Below are 21,633 nucleotides of genomic sequence, written 5' to 3'. Positions count from 1 at the left end.
GAAACCAAAAAAATAAAAAAATAAAAATACAGTACGGTACTGCGTTAAACGTAAACTACTAAAAAAAAAAAAGGGGGAAAGGTTTTAAAAAAAAAAGATTTAACAAGGTAGGAAACTGTTTCTGTGCTTGTTTCATTTACATTAAGATGGCTAAAAGCAGCATTTTTCTTCTGCATAGTAAAGTTTCAAAGCTATATTAAGTCAATGTTCAGTTATAAACTTTTGAAAGAACAACCATAACGCTTTGTTCAGAGTTACGAACACTTCAGAATTACGAACAACCTCCACTCCCGAACTGTTCGTAACTCTGAGGTTCTACTTAAGGCTGTCGATTCATCACAGTTAATTCATGCGATTTTACTCAAAAAAATTAATCGTGATTAAAAAAATTAATCATGATTAAACACAGTTTTAATCGCACTGTTAAACAATAGAACACTGATTGAAATGTATTAAATATTTTGGATGCTTTCTACATTTTCAACTATATTGATTTAAATTACAACACAGAATACAGAGTATACAGTGCTCACTTTATATTATTTTTATTACAATTATTTGCACTGTAAAAATGACAAAATAAATAGTATTTTTCAGTTTACCTCATACAAGTACCATACGGCAGTCTCTTTATCATGAAAGCACAACTTACGAATGTAGATTTTTGTTTTGTTTTGTTACATAACTGCACTCAAAAAAAAAAAATTAAAACTTTAGAGCCTGAACTCCTTGGGGGAGACTTGTATGTCCCCTGCTCTGTGTTCTACCCGCATTCTGCCATGTATTTCATGTTATAGCCATCTTGGATGATGACCTAGCATGTTGTTCGTTTAAAGAACATTTTCACTGCAGATTTCACAAAACGCAAAGAAGGTACCAATGTGAGATTTCTAAAGATAGCTACAGCACTCAACCCAAGATTTAAGAATCTGAAGTGCCTTCCAAAATCTGATCGGGACAGGGTGTGGAGTATGCTTTCAGAAGTCTTAAAAGAGCAACACTTCGATGTGGAAACTACACAACCCGAACCACCAAAAAGAAAATCAACCTTCTGCTGGTGGCATCTGACTCCGATGATGAAAATTAACATGCACTGGTCTGCACTGCTTTGGATCGTTATTGAGCAGAACCCATCATCAGCATTGATGCATGTCCTCTGGAATGGTGGTTGAAGCTTGAGGGACATATCAATCTTTAACCCATCTGGCATGTAAATATCTTGCAATACCAGCTACAACAGTGCCATGCGAACGTCTGCTCTCTTTCCAGGTGACATTATAAATAATAAGAGGCAGCATTATCTCCTGCAAATGTAAACAAACTTGTTTGTCTGAGCGATTGGCTGAACAAGAAGTACGACTGAGTGGACTTGTAGGTTCTAAAGTTTTACATTTTTTTTTATTTTTGAATGCAGTTATTTTTTGTACATAGTTCTACATTTGTAAGTTCAACTTGCATGATAAAGAGATTGCACTACAGTATTAAGAGAATTGAAAAATACTATTTTATTTTTACAGTGCAAATATTAAAAAATATAAAGTGAGCACTGTACACTTTGTATTCTGTGTTGTAATTGAAATCAATATATTGGAAAATGTGGAAAACATCAAAAATATTTATATAAATAGCATTCTATTAGTAACAAGTGCAATCAATCGCAATTAAATTTTTTAATCGCTTTACAGCCCTTCTTCTACTGTACAATGAAGACTATGACATACTGAGATATTATAGTAATGGACAGCCACATTCATATGAAGATTGAGCAGGAAACACCCTGTCTTTGTTTGTACAGTGCCTAGCACAGTGGAGCCCTGATTGTGGTTGGGACACGTAGTGAACATTGTAAATGAAGAAAAGGAGTACTTGTAGCACCTTAGAGACTAACCAATTTATTTGAGCATGAGCTTTCGTGAGCTACAGCTCACTTCATCGGATGCATACCGTGGAAACTGCAGCAGACTTTATATATACACAGAGAATATGAAACAATACCTCCTCCCACCCCACTGTCCTGCTGGTAATAGCTTATCTAAAGTGATCATCAGGTGGGCCATTTCCAGCACAAATCCAGGTTTTCTCACCCTCCACCCCCACACACAAATTCACTCTCCTGCTGGTGCTAGCCCATCCAAAGTGACAACTCTTTACATAATCAAGTCGGGCTATTTCCTGCATAAATCCAGGTTTTCTCACATCCCCCCCCCCACCCCCATACACACACAAACTCACTCTCCTGCTGGTAATAGCTCATCTAAACTGACCACTCTCCAAGTTTAAATCCAAGTTAAACCAGTTTCCTAAAGTTTCCTACCCCCTCCCCCCCCAGATGTTCTGGTTTAACTTGGATTTAAACTTGGAGAGTGGTCAGTTTAGATGAGCTATTACCAGCAGGAGAGTGAGTTTGTGTGTGTATGGGGGTGGGGGGGATGTGAGAAAACCTGGATTTATGCAGGAAATAGCCCGACTTGATTATGTAAAGAGTTGTCACTTTGGATGGGCTAGCACCAGCAGGAGAGTGAATTTGTGTGGGGGGGTGGAGGGTGAGAAAACCTGGATTTGTGCTGGAAATGGCCCACCTGATGATCACTTTAGATAAGCTATTACCAGCAGGACAGTGGGGTGGGAGGAGGTATTGTTTCATATTCTCTGTGTATATATAAAGTCTGCTGCAGTTTCCACGGTATACATCTGATGAAGTGAGCTGTAGCTCACGAAAGCTCATGCTCAAATAAATTGGTTAGTCTCTAAGGTGCTACAAGTACTCCTTTTCTTTTTGCGAATACAGACTAACACGGCTGTTACTCTGAAACCTGTCATTGTAAATGAAAGTCATAATAATCTGAACCTGGGGTTCCAGAGACAGTAGAAATTCTCAACTTAATGCTTTGACCACTAAGCTATTTCCTTTGGGGGAAACCAGATGGCAGAACATTATAATGAACAATATGGAGCATGTGCTGGGAAGAACATAGGAATGGGAGATGATGACAATAACGTCTTACTTCTCCAGACACAGTATGTGTCAGTTTTGAGGTATCATGCACACCTCTTGCCCTATATAAAAAGCCACAATCCAGAGCTGGTTAAACACCACTTAACTCCTTGGCACTAGTCAAATGCACCCCATTAAGTGGAATTTTTGCCAACATCTTCCTGATTAAGCAGCACGCATTGGTATTCACAGTCATCAGGATAATTCAGTTCCCTAGGACACTTCCCAGTGTTACATAATGCAGCATAAAGGTCATTCCTGCAGTGTGATTCATAACAGATAAAAGGAATTTGACCTGGGCTAGGGGATAGTAATGTGATTGTTGTGCAGATTTCCATTGTGTCATTTATTTCATTCCTGCTTTAAACATACAGCTGATGTGAGCCGCTACCATCTGGAAGGGGCTGGTAACAGGCTACTTAGACACCATTTCAGGCATGAAAATCCACAGCTGATTAGTACACAGTTTGTCTGCAGCTAAGAACCTCCTGTGACACATCAACAGCAAACACCTGACGGGTCAGACAGGAAACCTAACTAGGCTTAGCTACAACTGAAGGAGGTATAACAGCATCATACTTAGAGCTGAAATGTGTCTTTAAGCTACAGGCTGAGCTGGGGATAGGGGGAGGAACAGCTGATCACCTGAGTCAGTGTTGCCAACCCCAAACATTCAGAGTTTATGAGCCAGCCCCCAAAACCGGTGTGGCCAGCTTGAGATAGCTGTCTTTTTTGTTCTGCGTTTGTAAAGCTACTAGCACAGGGGTGCCCTGGTCCATCACTGGGACTCGTAGGTGTCATGGTAATACAAATAATATATAATAACAACAACAGCAGGGCCAGGAGCATGCAGACAACTGCACCGGCGTGTGCTTGTAGGCTAGAGAAGAGGCAGAAAGACTGTGCTGTAGTGGATCAGACCAAAGGTAACATTTTAGGTTGCTAAGCACAGCCCGAAATCTGGGTAAAAATAACTCTGGATTTTGGGATTTCAAGTACCTTCCTAGCAAGGCTCTCACAACACCTTACAAACATTAAGTAACTAACCTCACCACACTCTGTGAAATGGGTGAGTATTATCATAGCCACTTTACACAGAAACTCAGGCCTTGAGACGTTAACGCGCAACTTGTCCAATATCACCCTGGGAGTTTATAGCTAAGTGGAAACACAGTCTAGGAGCCCTGGGCCTTAATCTCTCCGGGATCCCACCAAGTCATTGCTCGGTGATCTCCTCCAGGGCACAGTACCTGAACACTTCCTCCATCCACCTCTGTCATGCTGCCTGTTGCCCTGTGGAAAGACAGCAGACTTCACTCTCCAGGCGTTTTCCTTGTAATACATTTCACCAGCACTAGATTACTTTAAAGAAGCCGAGAAGTAGGCCTAGATCCTCAGGCTGGCTCAAGGAGTCAGAGGCAAAGGGTATTAGAGGAGATGAGAAATGAGATGGAGATCCCGGCAAGGTTATCGGGGTCTCTCTTTCCCCAGCACTGCCTTGGATATTACATTTGTTACACACCTCTCTGTCTGAGAGCACCACTGGGCCTCTAAGCTTTCTCTCATTGGGTGGTGATCAAAGTTAATTAAACTAGGACCTGATCACCAGGGATCACCGTGATAAAAAAAACCATAAAAATCAGCATTTTTCTGTGATTAAAACGAAACGCTGAACTTTTGTTTCCCAGGCCACAATATATACAGGTATCAGCTGAACACAATGTTTTATTGATATTCAGTTGAACCTCATTTATCCAAGTTCTCCATTAACAGAACCATCAGTCTGACAGTGGCAGGATTCAGGTGGTCAGCCCCAGGTGAGTGGGCTCCAGCTGTCAGCACGGCAAGGGAATGACCGCTCGAGGCCCCCTCCCATCTTAAAATAAGGGATAGAAAGCTCTTTGCCAGTTCTCCTGATCATCCCAATTTTTGATTATCCGATCTGGCTCCAGTCCCAATTAAATCAGATAAATGGGGTTCCACTGTAAATTTAAAGCCATTCAACAATCAACCACCAGTGGAGGAGGTCGCACGCACTGAACAAGCGTCACTGGTACTTTCAGTAAAATTTAGTTCATAGTTAATAGGTGTTTTTATTTTTTTCACAAAATGTAAAAACTAAAGATTTTCTGTAAAAAAGCAAATTCTGCATTTTTTCATGGGAAAATGATTTCTAGGATACCTGCTGATCACTTTCTTCTTCTAGGAAACTCCCACAGGAAAGTTCTGGGTTTGGGGGAGAACATGAGCCTTTCCCCTCAAATCATTCCTGGGTAGGGTTCACTCTACTCATGGAACCAGCAATTGCCGAGATCCCCCAGGCTCACAGATGGATGAGATTCATGCAGCTCCGGGGAGAATCTACGGAAGCCCAGCATCAGCCAGGTAGAGGTATTGTGCCTCCACCCCAGCACAGCTCTGGGCCCTGCTTCCAGCTCCACTGCTGCCTCTGTCACTATGAAATGGGTGGGAAGGGATTTCACACAGTGGAGAAGATAATGCAGATCTGAGCATGGAAGGAACTGATCAGTACATGTATGCGTAGTGAGTAACACCCATTAACCGTAACATGTTCCATTACACACATGCACTGTGTTATGCACAAACTTTACATCCTGCTGCCACAATACATTAAACACGGGCATCAATGGGAAAATAATGTCAAGTGCTGACAATATGCTTGGCGCTGTACGAAACCCAGTGGAAGACACGATCCCTGTCCCAAGGAGCTTGAAGACTAAGGGCCTGATCCGACAGCCTAGCGAATACTCCCGCTGCTTCCAGCGGGATCACGGAACACCAAATTGCATGTGAGGACGCAAGTCTCTATGGACACACATGACCTGGGTGGCCAGAGAGAGGCTACAGAGCCCTGCATGGTTTGCTAGTAGGCGCATCACAGCTCTTCCAACTAACACTGAGAGGCTGGGCAGAAGACATATGGACTTTAGGAGGAATCTGAACCAAGAAAGCAGTCACCGTGGATGACCTGGGCAGAGGGAGGTTCCAGGGAAAGAGTCTGCAAGGAACAGGATGGGAGAGAGCAAGGAGGCAGGGAAGCTAGGAGGAAATGAGAGCAGAGAGGGCAGGACCAGTGGACAGGGAAAAGGCAAGGCTGAGAACTTCAGGAAAGAAAGGGGAAGCTGATAGAGGGGTGTGACTAGCTCCCTTCTCCTGCCCCCCATGGGCACTGGAGGCTGGTATAGGAAGGAGTACTGCAGAAAGGGATCTGGGGGTCATAGTGTATCACAAGCTAAATATGAGTCAACAGCGTAACACTTGCACACAAAAAAAGCAAACATCATTTTGGGATGTATTAGCAGGACTGTTGTAAGCAAAACCCAAGAAGTAATTCTTCTCCTCTACTCTGCGCTGATTAGGCCTCATCTAGAATATTGCATCCAGTTCTGGGAGCCACATTTCAGGAAAGATATGGACAAATTGGAGAAAGTCCAGAGAGGAGCAACAAAAATGATTAAAGGTCTAGAAGACATGACCTATGAGGGAAGATTGGAAAAATTGGGTTTGTTTAGTCTGGAGAGTCCAGAGGGGACATAACAGTTTTCAAGTACATAAAAGGTTGTTACAAGGAGGAGGGACAAAACTTATTCTTGTTAATCTCTGAGGATAGGACAAGAAGCAATGGGCTTAAATTGCAGCAAGGGAGGCTTAGAGGTTGGACATTAGGAAAAACTTCCTATCAGGGTGGTTAAGCACTGGAATAAATTGCCTAGTGAGATTGTGGAATCTCCATCACTGGAGGTTTTTAAGAGCAGGTTAAACAAACACCTGTCAGGGATGGTCTAGAATGACTGATAACGTTTACTCTGGTCTTGAGTGCAGTGGACTGCCTAGAAGACCTCTCAAGGTCCCTTCCAGTCCTACGCTTTTATGATTCTATATTGACACAGGTCCTTTTGGCTAGAGAATAGTTGTTCAAATCTCAGCCATATCAATAGTGACACAAAGTCCAGAGTGAGCTACCCTCTTTCCAAAGTGTGGAAGCACACTGGTATAGATGAGCGGGCACTGTCTGCGGTATAACTGCTCTGGGGATAACTGTGGGTTTTGCTCTCCAGAAGAAGGATGGTCCAGTGGTTAGGGCCCTAGCCTAGGCGTTAGGAGACCTACGTTTGAGTCCCTCTTCCATCACAGACTTCCTATGTAACCTTAGGTACATAGGTGCTGGAGCTGGCGGTGCTCTGGTATCCCCGGGCTTGACATGATTTCCATCATATACAGGGTTTACAGTTTGGTTCAATGGTTCTCAGCACCCCCACTATACAAACTGTTCCAGCACCCCTGCTTAGGCAAGTCACGTCACTCTTCTGTGCCTCAGTTCCCCCTCTGTAAAATGGGAATAACAGTCTCTCCCTACCCCACAGGGATGCCACAAAGATAAATACATCAGAGACTGTGAGGTCCTCAGATATTATGGTAATAGATCCCAGATAAATACCAGAGAGAGACAGCAATGCCAATGGGACAACACTCCTAGGCGTTTATTTGAACTACTTTCTATAAACAAATCTTTTCTTAGCAGGCTCTTAATCTCAGACTTGATTTTCCCATTGACAAGATTTTCTTGTCTAATATCCTGTTTGGAGCTAATGGGACTTGCTTTGAATATCTACTTTCTGCATCAATGGGAGATCCATCCACTGTGGCTTCAGAAGCTTTTGCATGAAAGAAACCACAGTCACAATACACACCAGTTTTATTACCAGGTTATTTAAAGATCTTGCGAACATTACAGAGTATGCTAAGGACATTTCTTTCCAGTTATATGATAATAACAGAACTTAAATTGGGAAAATAGTAGGCATACTTCGCATTGAGGGCCTTTACCAAGCCCTCCACACTGGTCGATTTCCACCTTAGGTCCTAAACCTGCAAAGATTAGGCTGCAGGACTGGGGCCTTACTTAGTTAGCAGCCTCTGCATTATACAAAATATATTTTGACCCTCAAATTATCCACATATCTTTGTATGGGTCAAAAAAAAACTTTTTAAATCTCCCTAAATATGGTTTCAGAAAGGCAGCCACCTTCTGATTTAGTTGGGGATTGGTCCTGCTTTGAGCAGGGGGTTGGACTAGATGACTTCCTGAGGTCCCTTCCAACCCCGTGATACTATTCCCCTCTCCCCAGTAAATACCAACCACATAATCCTGGGCTATTTAATGTACAATATTTAGAGTGAAATGTGTCATATTTAATAATGGTAAAATAGTGTCCCGACAACATACAATACTACAGAGTAGATGAGCCTTCACAAACAAAGTCCCTGACCAGGAAGGATTACAATTTAAAGACCCTAAAAATGACACCCTTTGTAACCCCAACACATGATCGGTCCCAACCTTACAGTGAAAATTTCAGTGATGGCGCTGAAATAGAGACCCAGAAGACAGAGGCACTCATGAGATGTGTACATGAGACTGTAACAATAGGCATCTCCATATCGTCTACAGATGAGTAAGATTTATATGCTTTGACACTATTTTAAATTTCAACTACTGTAACACACCCACACCCTGTGTCTACTATCTGCAGTAGCTCAGATCTAATGGTGTTAGTTTAAAAAAGCAAACAGGTCTTTTGGATAAAATTCAGAGCAATGCTGCAGTAAAGTCTGAAACTCCTCCAACTTCCACCAGCACCCTTGTAGCCAGGGTATATCTGCTGAGAGGAAAGACGCTAAAACCAAAATCATCCCTGGTGTAAATTCACACAACATTAATCAGTGATCGGTGAATAACGCAGAGGTTAGGAAACTTGCTCTGAATTTCCTCCGGTTTTTTGTAATCAATCTAATTCAGACCCTTGAATGCAACTTTAGACTCCATAGTAATAATAATAAATAATAAGAAAATAATAATAATTAATAATGTAGTCCTGATAAGTACTAAAACCAGAGTGGAAAATCACTGTGCCCTATACATCCACCGTATAGCCATCAACAGCTCAGTTATATTTCAGCATAAGGGGAACAAGAAGTGATTTCGAAATGGCCTCTTTGCCCAAAAGATCCAATCTTCCTCCATGCCTGAAACCAACCAGCTTGCACATCTGGAGGCCGGTGGTTAGCGAAAAGAAACCTCCGGAGTTTAAAAATCGCTTCGGGGGCTTACTTTTGGGTGGGGTCGAGACCAGGGCCCCTGCCACCGCTAGGAAGAGAGTGCCGAAGACCAGATTTAGACTGGCCGCCAGGAACCCAGCACCGAGGAATTGGCTCTGACTCGCCCCTTACCCAGCCGGATGCCATTCTGCCTTGCCACTCTCTTGCTCTGCTCCTGCGAGACGCTGTCCTGGGATTTGCTCTGTTTGGGCTGTCTCCAGAAGCACTGCATGGTCCAGCCTGGGATCCAGGGAGAGGCGCGGGGCTGCTGGAGCGGACTGGGGAGCAGTCAGCCGCCCTTGTCCTGCTCTGATCCGGCAAGTCCCCCCCCCCAGCCCCCAGAGATTGTTATTAAACAACGTCCCAAGCTTCAGGAAGCAACAGCGGCAGGAGAGGGAGGAGGCAGGCTGGGGGTGTGACGCTGGCATGTCTCTCCTCCTGGCTTGCTCGCAGGCAGCAGAGATTGGAGGAAAAGTTACAGCAGCTCCCGCGGTGGCGAAGGGCCAAGTCGCCCCGCAATTAAACTCTTTGCGCGTCACCGCCAGGGGGAATAAAATTCCCAGGGCCCCCCCCGCCGCTGCTCGGGGCGGGTCGGCTCAGCGGGCTCAGAGAGGCACCGGCCGCAAAGGATGGTTTGGAGCCAGCCTGACAACGTCGCCAGCGCGGCTGGTCGTAGGCTAGCAGCCCCTGGGGGTGAAGAGGGGCTAAAGCACATCCTTCAGCGCGTGAAAATAGGGGTACGAGAGCCCCAATGCGCCCGTGACCTGTGCATTTTGTGCAGTGGAACCGGAACAGTTTGGATAGCGGGGGGGGGGCGGGTGCTGAGACCCACTGAACAAAACTGTAAGCCCTGCCTATGATGGAAAGCACTTCAAGCCAGAGGGTGCTACCGTACCCCCAGCACCCCTGCGTTTGCATCCCTTGTGGTTCATGCGCTGGACTGGGCATCTGGGTCCAGGGCCCAGTTCTGCCAAAGATTTCCTGTGTGACCCCAGGCAAGTCACTTACTCTGTGGCTCCGTTCCCCATCTGCAAAACTGGGATAATATTTCCCTTCTCCCGCCCTTTGTCTGTCTTATCTACTTGTACTGGGAGTTCTTTGGGTCACTAGCACAGTGGTCCCCATCCTTTCTGTGGGAATAGCATATTCCTATTCCCAGAAGACACCCCGCCGCTGAAATGCCTCCGAGAAACATTTCGGTGGGCGGCTGTACGGCAGCCGTGCTCGGCGGCCGCATTTCGGCACCGCGGTGTCCTGCGGGTGCACACAACTGCCTCGGCAGGCACCACTGCGCCCGCAGGCACGACGTTGGGGGCCCCTGGCCCAGCACAATGGAGCCATGATCTAGCTGGGGCCTCTAAAGACTACTGAAATATAAGTCATAAGACAAGCTCCAAAAGAGCAGAGCATCTTTCTTTTCTAAATCCTGGCTGCCACTTTTAGAGGTGAGGTCTTCGCTACACTAGCCTTGTTTCCCTAAAATTTCCTACAGTTCCTGCCCCATGCGCAGCTTCTTGTGTGGGTAACAAGGAGAGGAGCAGTGCTGCCTAGTGGACAGAGAACTGACTGGGACTCAGGAGAGCTGGGTTCTGTCACTGTCCTGCTGGGTAACTTTGGGGAAGTTACTTCACCTCTCTGCATCTTCACTTCCCCCAGTTGTAAAGTGAGGGCAATGCTACTGACCTCCTTCCTTTCAGGCTTTGAGATCTAGCGGTGATAAGAGTAAGCTACTATTTATTTCTAACCCTGGTTTTAGTCTCTCCATAAGGAGTCTAAGCTAGTCATTGGTTTTTAGATCAAAACTCCAAGTGGCAGAGAAAAGAGTTTCTTTAGTACGCGGAGGGGTGGGGGGGGGCACTTTAATCTAGTGCCACTACACTCTGTCCATTCTCACTACACCTTTCATGGAAACCATAAATCAAAACTCATGCGTCAGCACTGAGAATCTGGTTCCTTTGATCAAACCCAAGGACATGATCAGAATAATTTGCCACTGCCCTCTGCAGAGTTTAATAGTGAAATGCCTCCGGGATCAGTGTGAGCCACTGATGGATCTTGGAACTGCAGTAAACAAACAAGATGTTGTCATATTTAGCCAATGTGATTGCAAACCACAGACAAATAACTAGAGGATAGGGGAAATGCATTCTCTGGCTAGGAAGTTACTGACCATTTTAACCAGGGAGTAGACAGGTTAGAGAGGGAAATTTCTCACTTATAAGTAAATCACTGGGGGGTGGGGGGGTGACTTCTTCACAGATGTGTAAGGGCCTGCTCCTGCAGAGTGTTCTCTGGCAAGGCTCCCATTGGGAGTTATGGACTCTAGGGAGCAATCCTACCTTGGCTGGAGATGGACTGGATGATCTAATAGGTCTTATAATATCTATGGACTGCAAGACTGGGCTCTAAACAGCACTTGGAATTCACACAGCATGGCACTGGATACCAGCCTAATTAAACAGAAAAACAAAGCACCATAGCATAGCGTCAATCACCTGGCAACACTGGCAGTTTGCTTCCTTTAACATGTCTTGCCGACCTGGCAGCAGCTAGTGTCACTCCCCTAGGGTTCCACCTTGGAGCACACAGAACACCTCTGCTTACTGTTCTTACCCATACTAATTCATTTTTAAACAATGCAGGTTGCTCAAGTGCAAGAGCTACCTGATCTTCAAGATTGTTCTGAGTAAAGACTTGTCCCCCTTCACTGAAGTTGGACAAACCTTCTGGAGCAGTACGGTCATTTATCCAGGTTAGGCGGATCACAAACACAGCAATGTGCAAGCTAGATTTTACTTTGGGGCTTTGGAGACAGGAAACTCTGTTTGGTTTTAAAACAAAGGTGAAGGCTTTGAGCCAGAAAGCCTTGCTTTGGGAAACAACAGATCTTTATTTCATTGGAGTTTGGGGTTACATAAAGGTGACATCTTTTACAAACGATGCGTATATCTTCCTGATGGTGAGAGGATGATATTATGTGTTATACAGTATTACCTAATCACAATATGTGTTACAGGATATCATGTTACATTCCAGAGCTGGCTGCACTTCAGCGAGTATATGTTACAGGCCAGATTCTCCTACCCTTACTCACACTGGATAGTACCTTGCTTGGATGCCAGTCCTCTAAATGCTTCCTCAACCATGCAACTTTACCCATATGAGCAATCTCATTGAAATCACATGAGATTACTTGTATGACTACAGTTTTCCCTGTACATAAGTGTTTGCAGGATCAGGGCCTTAGTGAGCAGTCCCACTGATTTCAATAGGGTTACTCATGCAGTAAGGCACTACTCATTGTAAGGATGGCAGAATCTTGTCCCAAAGTTAGCGAAGTACTTAGGCCCAGATCCTCAGGCCTAGGTGCCTTATTTCAAAGGAAGTTAGGTGCCTAAATACCTTTGAGGATCTGGGCCTTAGATGCCAAGGAAGTGGGCACTTTGGATGGAGAGAAAGGTGGGGATCCTAGGGACAGTAAAAAGGAAACCATCTAGGGATTCTTTGGAATGAAAAGGAGTATATATATGTATAACAATAATTATACATACAGTTCACAGCTTCAAAGCATTTTCCAAATATAGTAATTACTCTCCACCACACTCCTATTAAAGGCAGGCAAGGGAGCACTATTATTTTACAGGAAGCAGATCAATTTTTGAGCTTTTGGGGGCAGGAACTGGCCTTCTACTCTCCATCTGTACAGCATCTAACACAATGGGCCTGTGATCTTGAAGGGGGTCTGATTACTGATTACTACTGTAATACAAATAACAGAAAAGTTAATTGATTTGCCCAAATTCATGACTGATTTGGGATTAGAACACAGGAATGCTTGGCTCCTAGCCCCATGCTCACACAACCAGAGCACAAGGCCTTTTGGTGACCTAAGATGCTGTCACTCATTCTTATGTAAGAGATGAAAGATCCTATACCATGAATAATCATGACTATATAGCACATGCCCATTATGTAACACCTGCTGATGTCAATGGGAATTTTCCCCAGAAGGCAAAGGTCACACATTACAGGTCCTACACCTGTAAACATAGGAAAATACATCTTTCAAATGACACTGTAACCTCACCTCCACTTCCTGTGCTTGCCCTGTTAATGTCAGAATTCCTTACAAAATGGCAATAGCATCAAACTCTGACAATATTCCCAAAACTGGGGTCTGCTAAATTTTCTGTCATTATGGTACGTAAAATAGGAATAATGTTATTCTGCAGAATTATAAGCCTAGTGCAAATAGAACATTCACTGTATTGTCTTTTGGAAAATGAGCACAACACCTCCATCATTAGATACCGACTGCTCCTTGGAGAAACGTACTGAACAATAGTGAAAAGAACCAGCGCTACGTTTCCTCTCGTACCTTCCCAAACCCCTGATACGATCTCCGAAGAACTTGAATTGCAAGAATGTGAATGTCTAAAGGTGAAGTGGGAAAAGTTTCCTAATTCCCTTCTCTCAGGAGGGGCTGGAATGAGCCCATTGGGCGAGGTACTCAGGAACTGCACTCAAACCTATGTTTCACACAAGGGAAAACAACAATATGCTATTCACATCAAAATACAAAGAAGGGACCATGCTGCAAAATTTAAATCCAGATCCACAATCAAAATTGGCTCCGCGATTCTAATTCAACCCTATGAGTACATACATCTATAGCAGGGGTAGTCAATAGGTGGATGGCGGGCCAAAACCAGACCACCAGACGCTTTTGAAGGGACCCCAAAAATCTTTTTATTTACTCATTATCATTATTGTTATTATTTTTTTATTATTTTTCTCTGGAGTTTGGATCTTGACTATACCTTGACCAACAAATGTGGATCTTGACAAAAAATAATTGACTACCCCTGGTCTATGGCAAATTAGGATGTAACTGTAATGCAGGTAGGTGTTCCTGTACTATCTTTAATCTAGCTAGCACGGATAACAGTGAAGACACGGCAGCACAGACCCTGGTGTGAGCCAGCAACCCGAGTTCACATCCAGGATCCCCAGCAGGTATGTCCTGGGTGGATAGTTCACACTGAAGGCTATGCCACCACATCCTGACTACCACTGTTACCTCTGCCAGCTAGATTAAAGCTTGTGTAGTTATGCCTCCCTGCACTGCAATCACGCCTTCATTTGGGATGTTGATATACTCATAGTTTACTGAACTAAGGTGATAGCTACACTACAGCTTAAGCCAACGTAAGTTATGTCGTTCAAGGGTGTGAATTAGCCATCCCCTCCCAAGTGATATAACTGATGCCGATTTAAGTGCTGGAGTGGACCGCAACTGTGTCGGTGGGAGAGCTTCTCCTGCCAACATAGCTGCTGCCACTCACAGGGGCTGGAGTAAATTAAGCCAACGAGAGACCTCTCTCCCGTCGGCTTAGAGCAGCCACACAGAGAGCTTACAACAGCACAGCTGCATCAGTGCAACTGCGCCACTGTAAGCTCTCTAGTGCAGCCATAGCCAAACTGATACATCTCCTCCTGCATGGGGCCTAAACCATGTAATGCAAAGCGTAGACGTGCATTCCAGAAACTAAAAACAGGAGGAGAAAGCAAGGACTCAGATCCACCCCCTGAAAAAATCCCTCCAGGCAACATTCATTAAATGCCAGATTCAGATACTCTTCATCCGGCTGAGCAGCACCTTTCTTTGTGTCTAGCCCTACTGAAACCAATGGGACCACTCCCAGAATAAGCTACTTCTCAGCTGCACTAAGGCTCCTTTACACTACTAGAACAGTCCCAAGGAGTCTAGAAACTGAGAATCAGGCCTGATGTGAGTGAGGGTAGGAGGATCTGGCCCTAAGACATCACTGTGGAAACCAATCTCTATAGAGAAGCATTTGTCAAAGGGAATGAGAACCGTGGGAAGGGGGAGCGCTCAGCTTTCACAGCACTCCTTTCCCTTGACTATGGTTCCTTTCAAGGTTAATCAGAGGCCATGTCTACACTGAAAACACTCCAGCTGTGCCACTGGACCACTTCAGTGTTGACACTACAACAGTGAGGGGGATTCTCCCACCCCTGTAATTAATCCACTTCCCCAAGAGACAGTTTCTAGGTTGACAGAAGAATTCTTCCATCGACCTCATGCTGTCTACACTGGGGTTAGATTGGTTTAACTATGTCTCTCAGGGGTGTGGATTTTTCGTTCTAATCCTAAGATATGTAGCTATGAAAGTTTTCAGTGTAGACCAGCTCTTAGTATGTGTCAGGCAGGGTCACTGCAATATTACAAATTTATTTGAGTATAAGTGGGCTTTAGCCCACGAAAGCTTATGCTCAAATAAATTTGTTTGTCTCTAAGGTGCCACAAGTCCTCCTCCTTCTTTTTGCTGATACAAACTAACACGGCTACCACTCTGAAACCTACATTTATTACTGCTATTCAGACTGCCCGGCGAGACATCACTTTGCCACCCTTGAGGCCCGATTCTGTGCTCTGTTACTCCAGTGTAGATCTGGAGTAACTCTGTTGAAGTCAATGGAGTTATACCAGTGTAAAACTGTTGTGAGGGGAAACTATGTATGCAATATGCCTGTTACAGCAACTGAGACAGTCAAGATGCATGTAACAGCACTTCAGACACTCTTAGCCATTGTAAGTAATTCCCAGGTCGTCTCAGTGTTAGAGGGCTAACTTCACTTCTAATCAGCCATCATTCTCTACACACCATAATCTGCACTAGAGCTTTCAAACTGTGTTGAGGAAGGAATCTAAGAGAGACCGAAGGTGACACTTCCTGGGGGTAGATTTCATTTTTCTTAGTGAATTTACTGCTGGTGAGAAGTGCAGAATTGCTCTCCATGGCCCTACACACCATCTTCTAGCTAAGCATTTATGTTATTTACATATCTCTATAAGTTTAAAAGAACCCATGGCAGAAGAACAAAGAAATTCCTCATCAACAATGCCCTTGGCTTGTCCAGTGTGTCCCATGCTTCCAAGGAAAGTAGTGACTTCCAGGCCTATGATTCTGCCGCTTCACAGTTGTTTGCATTTAGTTTTGCATCATCTAGTACATAGAATATGTAACAAGCTCCACCTTGTGGTGACGCTAGGAATAAGCTAATTCACAAAGCAGGCAATGTGGTTTCTAGCCTCATATTTCACTGCAGGTTTGCTTAGACTTAGAATTTCTCTGCCTGCTCCACTCCTCCCTTCACAACAGCGAATGTGCTTGAGAGATCCTTTTACTGGTGTTAGCACTGATCCATTTTGTCTTGTGAGGGCTTTGAAGTTTACCTGTTGAGCCACGGATGTTCACTTTAAACCCCTGCCAGGCCGTTCCAGGGATCTCTCTGAATCTGTGGCCACGCTGCCACTTTCAAACACTAGCATGGGGTCTGCCTGCAATAATTAATTTTTCAGCCATTCAAAACTGCATTTCAGAGCAGTGTTTGAATGCTGCTCAGGGACTGGGTTTTGAATCCTGTTCTCACTTAACATGGTTGAGTGCATCTGACGGTGTTGTTGGAGAAGTTAATGTGGAACCACTAAACCAGTTAGGAAAGCTGTTTCATGTAACAATATTTCACTTCCGTTGACGAAACCACATTACTGAAACTTCTCTTAAATTTGGATTGTAAGTTCTTGGAGGCAGGGACTCTTTTTGTTCTGTGTTTGTACAGCACCTAGCACAATGGGGTCCTGGTCCGTGTAATAATTCTCCCCCAAACCTGGTTAGATTATTGCTAGCATGGACCGGGCTATGGTTCCGAGCTTCAGAGTGAAGCTGAAAAGCAGGGAGAATTTCCCAGCTTTGGGGGGTTTGCTACCAATTCAAAATATAGCCCTTGTTTGCAGAAAGGTTCAGAAGCCCTTCAGTGAATCTGGGGCCTGAGTTTCCAGCAAGTTGGGACCTATGTATGGTGTTAACTGGGAATCGTGTGAAATTGCACGGTCACAGGAGACAGGGTTATCTACAAGCACATCATAGTTCTCTGTGGCTTTCCTGCAGCCACACTTGGTTACATCTCTTTCATCGGTGTGTTAGGTGGAATTATTCTTTGCTCCCCACATCATTTGCAATGATGCCTGCCAGCTGGGCTGGCCTTGGGGAAAATGTCGCCCTGGGAGAACTTGTATTTTGGCACCCCTGGCCCGTGTTGCCTCGCCAGGCTCCCCACCCTCCATCGCCCCCAGGATCTGCTGCCTCTCCCCCACATTGCCCCAAGCTCCCTTCCACAGCCTCACACCCCAGCCTTGCCCTGCTCCTTGCCTCCACGGCACCCCTCCCCCCGACCACAGCACCCAGGGCAGTCTGCCACACTGCCCACCCATAAGGCCAGCCCTGCCTGCCAGTGCTGTGCATTCAAGGTCAGCAGTTGAAGATCCTCATCCTGGCCTTCATTGCCCCGCACGATCTCAGCTCTATCTCTGCTCTCCCTTCCCCCTCTCCCCCATTCCTTGCACCCCTTCCAAACTTTTCACCTCCCCTCATTGCCCTCTCCCACTCTCAGCTTTATCCCTGCCCCTTTGCATGGAGCAGCCTCCCGACTTGCCAAGTGTGCTCCTTCTTCCTCTTCAAGTTCCTCATGAAGGTCCATCCCCGCACAAATCCACCCTACAGCTCTGCCTCCACACGCTGGCATGCCTGAACTGTTGCCCCACATATTATTTTTGTCTGTGCTTGGGCCTGGTCTTCACCCTGGGGTCCATGTGCATTTCAGCACCCAGCACAACAGGGTCCCAATCCCAACTCGGGGCTTTGGGTGCTACCATCACTATTCACTACGAGTCAGGACAACCCCTGAGGTTAGTTATGTGTGGGTTAGGAATCCTCTCCAGTGTAACCGAGAGTCCTGGTCCCTGCCTTTCCCTATCAGGAATTAACTGTGCTGCAAAGATCAGCACAGTGCCAAACCTTTGGGGAGGTGAAGAGATGGCTGCAGACGACTCAACAGGAACCCCTCTCTGCCTAACAGTGTTAGATTCCAAACAGAGCTGGTCCAGTGCCCCAGGTAGAAAAGATAGGGGACTATGACATATGGCTTCAAGGGTTTAATTCAGGGAGGGGAAGGGGACAATCCTCAGGACCCTGATGGGGACATGGGAAACAAGAAAGTGAACCATTCAATAAGGATTTTATTAATACTTCTAACCCCTTTACTGTTGACTCCCACTCCAGTATTTTTGCTGCAGCAGAATGCAGTAGCCTTCCTTAAATGTGGCTGTGGCCCTTCGCACACCGTATAGGCCATGTTTTAACTGATGAACTGTGATAGAAACGCCAGGTAGAGGCAGAAGAGAAACAATTAATGGACTGCAGAATCCGGCTGATTTCTTGCCCAATAAATGGAGATGGCATTTTACAGAACAAGTAATAAGATAAGATCTGAGCCTTGAGGTGCCTACAGTTGAACCAAACAAATCCAGACATGAGGCACAGAAAAGTTAATTGATTGGAGCTGTACTGGTGTAACTGGCAAAACTTGACCAGTCCAGCTCTCCGCCCATCTCTCTTTAACAAACCAGCCTACAAATTCACTGAGCACATTCACTAGCTTGTAATACACGTATTGGACTTTTATGGCTTTTTAGTCTGTACGATCCCTTTAATGTCTTTAGAGTCATAGTGTTTAAGGCCAGACGAGACCCCCCATATCATCCAATCTGACCTCCTGTATATAACAGGCTACCAACACCACCCAGTACCTGCTAGCTACCCTTTAGGACCAACATTAGACCAACGTATTACAGCCCATAGGAGATTAAACTATTGTATGCCACAGGTAGAGAACTGATTAAGTAAAATATACCCAGATAATCTTTTAAGAACCACCGGATTCATTAAGCTCAGAATTATTCTGTGCTTGTTGTTTCTTCTGATGTTCTTCTCTTTGTTAATTAATTTTGTAATATACATTAATTATTATATCTCCACTAGACCCAGATTTAGAAACAGAAGGAGCCTCAACGTCTATCTGCCACAGTGCCCACCCATTTTACAATGCACCTATCACCAGAGAATCTGTGCGGTTTAGACACTTTGACATACATGATGGGTCCATATTTCTCCTGATCCTGCACACAGGTAAGCATGTGAGTAGTAACGCTGCTCACCTGAGCAGTTTGGCATGTGAAGGTACTGCTGTGCTTGTGTGTGTGCATGAAAGGGCTCTAATCTTTAAAATTGCCATTTTAAAAAAAAGTTCTAAGATTATGCAGTATTTACTTTTTTGCTTCAGACAAACAGTGAAGAATACAAACAGCCACTGAAATCCTGTCTAACAACTAGCCAGTTCCCAAGACTCAATAGTATCCACTTAAAAATGACCTAGAAGTCAGAATGGGAATGATTCCTCACAGTTTCAGATGCCTTTCTCGCCTTTCTTTTCCCTGATGAATAATGAAAATAATGAATAATTCCCCTGCAATGACTAATATTAACCCCAATTTCACCCCACAGACGGATTTCTAACATCTGACAAACCTGGAGGAAAGATATCCTGAGCATGTGGGAGCTTACCCCCCGCCCCCATTTCTCTCGTTGAAAATGGCTGATTATATTTAGTGCCACAGATATGCATGGCACTTATTCATTTATCTATCTATATATTTCAGTTTAAATTGCCTCTATAACAAGAGATCACCTACACAGATGCCTCTGAAAAAGAATAGGCACTTTGAACACACTCTTTCAACATCATAATATCCCATTATAGTACATAAACCATAGGTATGCATGGTGCTTATCTGTTTCAGCTCATTAAAGAGAATAAAATAACATGAAGTGGTAACATAATAACATAGTAAAGTTGAGGAAGGGAATAAGGGAGATCTGATTAACTCCTCTTCCTGTTATGAAGTGTCCTAGTCGTTGTAAATACATGGATTCAGACCACACAAGTCTCCCTCACTGGAAAGGAAGAGGAGATTTCTTCATTTCAGATACATTTTTAAAGTAGCTTTTATCGTGTCTGGGAAGCAGCTCCTCAGGTGGTGTGAACTGTCATAGCGCCTGTGATTTCAAAGGGGCTAGGACAGTTTACACCAGCTGAGGATCTGTCCTGTCCCATTGTCTCAGGCTATGTCTACACTACGCATCTTTTAGTGACACAGCTGTGCTGCTCCAGCCGTGCCGCTAAAAGGTGTGCAGTGTAGTCGCTCTTTTTCAGCAGGAGAGAGGTCTCCCGCCGACAAAATAAATCCACCCCCAACAAGGGTCCACACCGGTGCTTTTCTTTGGTAAAACTTTTGATGTCAGGGTGGGAGTGGTTTCACACCCCTGAATGACAAAAGTTTTATGGACAAAAGTGCAGTGTAGACAAAGCCTCAGTCTCATCATGAAGAAATTTTAGTGTGTTTCAAAAGGATAGTTGAAGCATAACTTTTTGGAATCTTCCATTCATATTATCACAACTCCACAGCCTTGAAACACATTCCGACACACACAAATAATCCCAATGAAAAAGAAATATCAGTTGTTTCCTTGGTGCAAGGTTTGACCAGTGACACATCCCTGTAACATTACTCCCTGCAATGGTTCTATATAAAGTTTTACACGCACGCCCGCACTCCCTTCTGGAGGAGTTAGAAAAAGCCCTGCAAATGCATAGATATTTACAGTCCCCACTATTGACTTACTGTTGCAAGGAAAGAAACTGTCATTGTATTCCATTGTGGGGAAAAGTGCAGATGTGAAGCAGCAGCAAAGAGCTCCTGGAACAGATATGCCCAGATGTTGGAATGTGACTTGGTGTGGGAGCCTGACGTGCCAGGCTCACTCTGTTTTCTGTCCTACTGACAAGTCTGTTAGCCAGGCTGGTTGGTATCGCTGGACCCTCACTTTGCGTGGACGTATTCCTCTGGGCTGGTGACTCATTTATTTCTCTGTTGCAGCCGAGAGCTGCTACAGCCACAATACAGAGACTAATTATGAGAGGCCAAGAGCCCAACTGCCTGCTCTGCCCACAGCACAGACCCCTCCCAGCTCTCATGTCCCTGCCTGCCGTGGAAATCTAGGCCTCCGCCCATTGGTTCATCCCAACCCTGTTTCTGCTGTGGCTGAGATTGGCAGAAACACCCTTTCATTCACTGTCTGCTCTTTTCAGAGACATTTACGGTTCACAGAAGAAAGTGGATGCCACAAAACTATCCCAGAGGGTAAGAAGCCCCCAATTCAGAGAGACACTTACAGAAGCCACAGCCTGGGCAGTAAGACTAAATGGCTTGTCAGGAGAAATTGCATTCTGCAAAGGGAGTAAAATGTGTGTGGAACAAATTGCCAAGAGCAGAAATAGAATCTGCAAACCACAAGCACACTCAGAATAGACACAGGAACTTAGAGAGGGGAGAATTTACAGGCTATAAATTCTAGACACAGAGGTGGAATGTAAAAGAACTCTGCCCTGCCCCAAAATTTTACTCTGTTAAGTTGATTTTCTACAGACGCCTTTCCCTGTTCTTGAGTTACATTTTGGTCTACAACAGAAAGGCACTGCTGACTGCTTGCATGGTGGGAGTAGAGTGCTCCAGTTTGGGAAAAAAACCTCCCCCA

General features: G+C 44.8%; 1 protein-coding gene across 2 annotated transcripts in view; it reads right to left on the bottom strand.

Moving 5' to 3' along the window:
* The window catches only part of PLCD1 (phospholipase C delta 1), a 94,696-nt gene extending 73,709 nt beyond the window's left edge, over nt 1–20,987 (bottom strand). Inside the window, exon 1 of one of the 2 annotated variants that reach the window (XM_048837472.2) lies at nt 20,721–20,987. In XM_048837472.2, coding sequence (XP_048693429.1) covers nt 20,721–20,754 — 34 coding nt within the window. In that variant the 5' untranslated portion in view covers nt 20,755–20,987. Of the gene's footprint in view, nt 1–9,247; nt 9,598–20,720 lie in introns of those variants that run through there. The other variant, XM_048837471.2, reaches the window with a different exon arrangement.
* Between the last annotated feature and the right edge of the window lie 646 nt (nt 20,988–21,633).

This window comes from Caretta caretta, chromosome 2 (assembly GCF_965140235.1).
Source record: "Caretta caretta isolate rCarCar2 chromosome 2, rCarCar1.hap1, whole genome shotgun sequence".
Classification (NCBI taxonomy): Eukaryota; Metazoa; Chordata; order Testudines; family Cheloniidae; genus Caretta; species Caretta caretta.
The sequence above is the reverse complement of the archived record's forward strand: the minus strand, read 5'-3'. Positions and strand labels throughout refer to the sequence as shown.